Here is a 7978-nt window from a genome sequence, read left to right on the forward strand (position 1 = left end):
CTAACAAGTAATTTGCATTCTTTCTGATAGTATAAATTAGTAAATATTTTACATAATTGTTGCAAAAACGGTGAAAAGCGTGCATAACATACATCTAGCTGGCTATAGACTTATGTTTTGCAGAAGATTTGATTTGAATTATCGGCCAATCTTCCCAATGCTTTAATCTGTCACAGTTTGGCAAGTATTTGATTAGTTTATGACTGATATTTTGCTGCAGGCCGACCTGAACTGCCGTAACACTAAGCAGGCGGTTGGAGCGATCTTCACAAGAACCAACTTCGTCACTCTCAAGTACGTTACTGATGGCTGGGGAACGGAGAGTAACGGATTTACTTTAGTCATCACTGCCGTCAAGGATCCAAGTAGGTGTCTCAGTATTATGATAACAGATAAAGGACCTTTTAACTTAATACTCGTATATTTCATTATATTTCATGCGATTGACGTTGTGCATCTGTATTATTGAATATATATTATGTAGTAGCAACGCAATTTCAGTTCAAAAACGTCCAGTAGTGACGCCAACCTCTTCCGCCACAGTATCCTGTCCTTGTCCTTTAACTCCAAAATGAAGGCCCTACTCAGAAGAAACTACATCATGGAAACTGATTGACCTTCAATCGTGGGAAGATGTAGCCGCTAACACTCTGGTTTCATTATCATTTTGCATGTAATAATCACTGTCACTGTGGTTAATCTAATGTTCACATTAATCATGTAATAAACGTTAATAACTTCTATCTTACTCTATTACCGAAGTCAAATATATTACCCTCCATTCTGCATCGACAGTTTGAATAGAGAAATTATTATCAACACTAATTTTACATCCTGGTATCATTACATTAAGGCTGCTAACTTTCTTTACCTGAATGGGAGTAAACGATGGATTATGTTGTAAGACGCCTTGTAGACAATTTTTACAGACTAATAACAACCATTTCTTTAGCTAGGACCATTTATTTGAAGTCAAAATGTCAACAACAGTTGGGTCCAGGTTCAAACCCTCAATTCTTTCTCAGGACCGGACAAGCGACCCGCTGATTACTAGGCGAGGATTTTATAAACTCTTAGCTGCCCATTTGTTTCATAGCGCATTATAATGTATGTATATCGATCTTCACTTTCTTTTTTTCAGAACACTCTTGTCAAGAGTTCAAATGCACGCAGCGTGAGTTTTGCATCGCCACTGACCTGATCTGCGATGGTATCAACCACTGTGCAGACGGTTCAGATGAAGCTATTAGTAATACTTGCTCTAGTAAGTAATCACATCATAATTACAATTAATTCATCAGTTAAAATTAAAATGTACGGATGGTAAAATTATGGGGTTTAATGTCATCCACTTGATCCTAGAAAGTCCACTGATTTTTTTTATAAACGCCAAACAAATATAAAGACAACTTATGCATTGTAGCACTTATTTATGGTTGTGTTTAAAAAATAATAATTTCAGTGAAATTATAGAAATATATATAGTCTGCAAAACCGTTTTACATGAAATGTTGTTGAATTTAGTGATGCTGTAGTACAAGCATTAAATATTTTATGCCGTCCATCTTTTGGTGAACACGAATTGTAAAATTTTGACCTACTTTTGCTAATTCCAGAAATTGATGGATGTTTGATTCCGGTAACTAATTCAGCGTTATAAGGTTAGGCTAAGAGACTTACTAGCTAAGCTAATATGGCTTGTACACCCTTCAACCCCTCAACTATTGACTATTGGATACTGAAGTTGTATGACTATAGTTCGGCCGCTTAGAAAGCGACCTCCTCCAGCATTGGTTTAGCATTAGCGCGCAGGTCGTTTTCTAAGCGGCCGAACTATAGTCAAAGACTCAACCCACTCAGCCTGGCTAAAAGATTATTTCAGCCCGTACTGTAGGATGAATATAACTTTTCTGGTATATTTTTAACATGAGTTCTTGTTTTCCAAGTTGTTCCTATTCCTATCTATTTTCTTCTCTTCACTTATTCTTGCATCTCTGTTTCCACAGAAGCCACTGGCACTACTGTGCTGGGCATGAGCATGACGGTGTTTGTGGTGACAGCGACGAGTTGTCTGCTGGTGCTGTGCGCCTGCGTGGTTGCTCTGTCAGTCTGCATCTGCCGCCGTCAAAACGCTCACCCCCACCCCCACAACGCCAACACACAAAACTACAACGCCAGTTTACCTTGTAAGTACAACCACGGAGCTGTATCGTAGTAAGAGCATAGACGTGAAATACATAGGTAAACTACCTGTAGCCATCAAAACGCTCACCCCCACCCCCACAACGCCAACACACAAAACTACAACGCCAGTTTACCTTGTAAGTACAACCACGGAGCTGTATTGTAGTAAGAGCATAGACGTGAAATACATAGGTAAACTACCTGTAGCCATCAAAACGCTCACCCCCACCCCCACAACGCCAACACACAAAACTACAACGCCAGTTTACCTTGTAAGTACAACCACGGAGCTGTATCGTAGTAAGAGCATAGACGTGAAATACATAGGTAAACTACCTGTAGCCATCAAAACGCTCACCCCCACCCCCACAACGCCAACACACAAAACTACAACGCCAGTTTACCTTGTAAGTACAACCACGGAGCTGTATCGTAGTAAGAGCATAGACGTGAAATACATAGGTAAACTACCTGTAGCCATCAAAACGCTCACCCCCACCCCCACAACGCCAACACACAAAACTACAACGCCAGTTTACCTTGTAAGTACAACCACGGAGCTGTATCGTAGTAAGAGCATAGACGTGAAATACATAGGTAAACTACCTGTTGCCATCAAAATGATCAAACCCGCCCTTACAACTCCAATATACGAAAATACAATGCCAGATTACAATGACGAATCTTTATTGTCGTAAAAAGTTGAAAGACATAAAGTAAACAAAATATTTTTTCATAAAGTAAATATTTTGGGCACGGTTTGAGCATAAAACGAAAAATAAACAGGGTGTGGATTATCATCGAAACATGAACCTGTGAGTGTGGTTATAGGTTTTTTTTTTCAGTCGTATGACTACAAAAACCACAATGGTGCATAAAATACAAAGAACGTATATTGTTGCCTCATAAAAACTTGGTTTGGTTCCTTTCATCTAGTTTGCTTCCTAGTTATAAATGTATGAGACGATTGATAAGTAATCATTAATCATTAATCAGTAACTTCGTACTTTTACTAATTGCAGTTAGTGAAGCATTGAAAGCGTTGGTTGAGGATTGCCTTTTCCTCAATCAATTAATTACCTCATCAATTAATCAATTATCCTGTTGCATAAATAATTATTGAGTTTGAAGTCATGACTGGACATTCCCCTATAAGCCAGTAAATTATAATAAACATAGTAAACTTGACACGTCTATGAAAGAAAAACAAATGTATAAATGGTATTTCAAAAGAATGTAGCTTCTTTATTGATAAGGCGAAGACATCATTGTATTTTCTAACCAAACTTTATTCTTCCTACAACATTTTTTCCTTTATTTTACTGTAACATCCATTTGAAATTACTTCAAATAGTTTACCAACTTTGACATATAAATTAGATATTAATAACATTTAATCTTTTTCAGTACAACAAACGCAAGGGTCAAATGGGACCGGCGCGACGACGATAGTAAGTAAGATACCGGGAAACTGGCGACACCCTGCGGGCCACAAGCTCGGGTACAGCGTGGTACGGGCCCGCCTCTACTGCCAGGCAAAGTGAGGAGTTCCGGCTCCGACAGGTGAGAATGTTAACATAAACAATCTACGGTAGACTACGAATAAGTATATGACTTGTGGACATTTTCGAAGCACATAATGAGCAATCGACCCACGTATGGTAAATACTCAATGATAAACATTTAAAGATATATCTAAAAATAAACATTAATATTTTTGATGAAGAGAAAGATAGTAATTATGTTAACCAGTTTTGGTAGAATTTGTTGAATGTGTTTGTTGAACGATAACGTAAAATTATTAATTATTTGTATGGCTTTATACGTTATCTTCTTCGCACTATAATACTTCCGAGCCGCAATATATTTAATTCTACATTATAATATCAAAATGTTAGGTTTAGAGTTGTTCTAATAAGATTTTTTTAAATTTCAGTGATATCTCCTCCAGCCAAAAAGACGAATGGTTCGTGTAGGTAAGTGTCAATCCTGTTTATAAAATAGAAAATGGTGAACTATTTGTCAATATGTTTAGAGAACAGCTAACTTTTTAAAAACTCCTTTTCCGTCTAGGCCATGTTTTACATTCTCAATTTGTAAGACACTATGAACAAACTCATTAGTAACACACTCACTGTTTTGTTTGTGATGAAATAAATTACCAAGGCGGCTGAGGGAGTTTGCTCTCAGAGATCACGTAGAGAGAACTGGACTCAGCTGCAATATAGGAGGCAAACAACCAAGCAGAGAGATAAAACAAATATCCCAAGCACCTGGCTCGCCCCTTCACAAATATGGATTCCTCTCTAAGATAACTTTATACAAATACACATAAAAACACGGAACAATTATTTGACTTCAATTCGTGCTTCCTATTATTTTATTAAATATATCATTCGCAAATTATTATTTGAGGCAAGAAACATTTATTAATTTAGTACTCGAAAGAAAGATTTCCACGAAAGTGAGAAAAGTTAAGCAATGTAAGATAGGTTCAGCAATGCTTGGTTAATTTTCATATTTACACTATTTAGGATGCCTTACCCCAACTCCAAGTGTTAAGTATCACAATATAACATGCGAATTCCGCAATTTTGTGCAATGAATTCTCAAAGAAATGAGTGTAAGATTCTCGAAGTATATACTAGGTCACTGTACCATGATACTGACTCTATGTTGTTGTGTGTAGAGTGTAAACAACACAACCCCCCCCCCCCACCCATGACCCGGTACCGTGCCTGCAGGGAGACAACAGCGTGGATGTACCCCGCCTCGCCCACGCCACGCCACTACCCCAGTGATAGTGACAGACTGTTTGATGCCTCAATGTACTATGATGATACTGACTCCATGTTGTTGTGTGTACAGAGGCTGACCCGGTACCGTGCCTGCAGGGTGACAACAGCGTGGATGTACCCCGCCTCGCCCACGCCACGCCACTACTCCAGTGATAGTGACAGACTGTTTGATGCCTTATTGTACTATGATGATACTGACTCCATGTTGTTGTGTGTACAGAGGCTGACCCGGTACCGTGCCTGCAGGGTGACAACAGCGTGGATGTACCCCGCCTCGCCCACGCCACGCCACTACCCCAGTGATAGTGACAGACTTTATACACAGACTCAGACTGGTGCCAGTGGCGTGACTAGGATTAGTGTCTTGTGGGAATAGCCGCCCATGTGTAGACCTAGTCAATTACGTGCGACTTTCTCACTCCTACTTACGACAATAGTTCTTATACAGGATTTTTTCTAAGGACTCTTATCATAAAGTAGGTCTACTTGTGCAAATCGTTCTAATGTATACTCCAAGTTTTTTTCTAACCTATGATATTTATCTAAGCTTTCTTTGTGGGCAGTGTGATTCGTGTTTACCGTGCAATTGTTCAACGTGTATATATACATCTTTGAAATGTTTAGCTAGATATAATTCAAATGTGTAATAATTTTAATTTTTGACAATGAATGCGCACATTGAGGATGAGGGGGAGTTCGTTGACCGATTCTACACAGTTAACCTTTATCTTGTAAATAAAGAGTTTAATTCTATAAATTAATTATTATAAATGTTATGAAATTAGGTCTGAATATTAAGATTACGCTATTAGTTGTTGCTAGTCGCACTGGCCACAAAGCAAGTGACCCTACATATCCCCGTTTGTCACCCACCCTCCTACATATCCCTGGACCAGTTTACCTTCACATATCCCATTCATTGTTATATACACATTTCGACGTCCTATATTTTGTAAGCTATGTATAAAAATTTAGACGTGTCATCCGTGGTGTCCGAGGTCACCACAGACGTACAATGTGAGCTACCACTCGACAAGCTAACTCTTTTTTATCGGTTATCCTTTTGTTATACAGAGTTGTTCTAGGAGAATGTGTCGTTCGTTGTTCTTTTGCTTTCCGGCCTGTGTGGTGTAGTCAGTATTGTACATTATTTGGCGTGTAAAAGTATTAAATAAATGAATATTAAGGTTGTACAAAAGATGTTGATTTGTATTTATTGTGTTTTCCTTAATGTCCTACCTTATTTTGACATGTAAGTTATAGCGTACTTCCACTAAAATGTGCAACACTTTAATAGCATATGCGTGTACATACGTGTCAAGCCATAACATATTCATAGTTAATTACTTTTGAGTCTTTTAATTTTTTCACACATTTAAGATTAGAAAGTCTCTTAAACTAAGGGCCAATTGAATATTGGCCGGTAAAGAAAGTAGCTAGTAGAATGGACAGCTGCTTAGGGCGGTTTGATGGATTTTTTACGTTTAAATACTGTGTATGTCAAGTAATTGTGATTGAGGGTATTTCAAAATTGTACTAGGAATAGGATTTAGGTATGTATTCAATACTCAGGAACATCAATACGGTCTTAGGTCGAATGTTGATTTAATGTTGTAAGACATTTAATTTTGTTATATTTGATTAGGCCTAAGTTGTAAAGTTACTTTAAATTAAAAACTATATAATTTAATACTCATCACTAACGAAAAGACAACAAATTTTTCAAATAAACCTACACACTAAAATTAAAAAAATAAAACCATCTTCGAGACAAAATCAGGATTATTTACAGCAGTTTTTAGTACATGCGTTTTGGGTCTAAAGTAGCTCCCTTATAGTTCATAGGGAGTAAAAAGTATTTTTAGACCCTAGGGAATAAAAGTCAACTGTTGTAAACACATTGGTAAACTTCGATTGTAAGCAATAGCATGTACTGAAATTATGTATCGCTCGTTTTAATCGGTTGTAGCTTATTGATGCATTCTAAGTCAATGGTTCTAGTTAACAGTTCGACATGTATAATGTACACTAACACAACTTACGTACACTTACAGCTGCTTGTTTGCATAAGTTAAATTGAAAACAAGCTAGAATAGAAGTCATGTTGAGAGGTTGTCTTTACTTGAAAAGTATTGTCGTTTTCTAACTTAGATATTTCTTAAATAATGGTGCAATATGACGAAAAATATAGTTTATCACACGGGCAAAATGTGTATTTTCAAACCTCGCTTATATTTTGACCTCGGCTTCGCCTCGGTCGTAAAACTTGAACTGGGGTCGAAACGAGTGTGACAGTTACGCCCTAGTGATGAAATATACTATTAGACCTTTTTCGTTGAACACTAGTTATTTACAAAACCATCCTTAAGGCTAAAAACAAAATTCCAATTTATTATCCTAAGGCCCTACTTATCAATAGTCAAGAAAATAACAACAGCGTGAATCATTTCTACGCGAATAATACATTTATATTTTAATCATAGTAACTCATAAAGTAAGATCTATAAATGTACATAATAAATAACCAGAATATCTGATCGCAAATATAAGAAGTGTGTGAAAGACTCACCACTACCAGAAGATCTTGAAGATGAGGCACTTTATCAAACTTGTTGCAGGCTAAATCAATTTAGACCCAAGACGGTCCTTTGAGAGCTCACTGAATACACTCAAAATGAGCCCGTTTTATAAGATAATACAAATAACTCTCCAAATAAGTTCTGTTAAATTTAATTTATCATTACTTATAAACCTATTTTCTTACACATACTTGCTCCTGTACCCAAGAATTAGAATCGTTTAGTCAAAACTTACTTAACTTCTCAATGAAAATGTCTAAGTTCTAAAATTGTCATTAATCGAACGTAGTTTTTCATCTATTACGGTTACCACTTAACTCAAAGCCTATTAAATGTTTATCGCGTTTAAATACATATTAAATCAAATAATAATGGGAACACTCATGTGAGGCAAAAAACAGAGTCGTTGTAAAAACA

The 7978-nt window shown here is 36.9% G+C and overlaps 1 protein-coding gene across 1 annotated transcript in view; it reads left to right on the plus strand.

Moving 5' to 3' along the window:
• Positions 1–5150, plus strand: part of LOC129001204 (uncharacterized) — an 84759-nt gene extending 79609 nt beyond the window's left edge. Inside the window, exons 3-8 of the mRNA XM_054428416.1 lie at positions 221–365; positions 1142–1264; positions 2007–2186; positions 3592–3747; positions 4121–4160; positions 5053–5150. Coding sequence (XP_054284391.1) covers positions 221–365; positions 1142–1264; positions 2007–2186; positions 3592–3728 — 585 coding nt within the window. The 3' untranslated portion in view covers positions 3729–3747; positions 4121–4160; positions 5053–5150. The remainder of the gene's footprint in view (positions 1–220; positions 366–1141; positions 1265–2006; positions 2187–3591; positions 3748–4120; positions 4161–5052) is intronic.
• Positions 5151–7978: the final 2828 nt, after the last annotated feature.

The sequence above is a fragment of the Macrosteles quadrilineatus genome, unplaced genomic scaffold, assembly GCF_028750875.1.
Source record: "Macrosteles quadrilineatus isolate MER2022 unplaced genomic scaffold, UCM_ALF_1.0 Scaffold_8__2_contigs__length_117827958, whole genome shotgun sequence".
NCBI classification, from domain to species: domain Eukaryota; kingdom Metazoa; phylum Arthropoda; class Insecta; order Hemiptera; family Cicadellidae; genus Macrosteles; species Macrosteles quadrilineatus.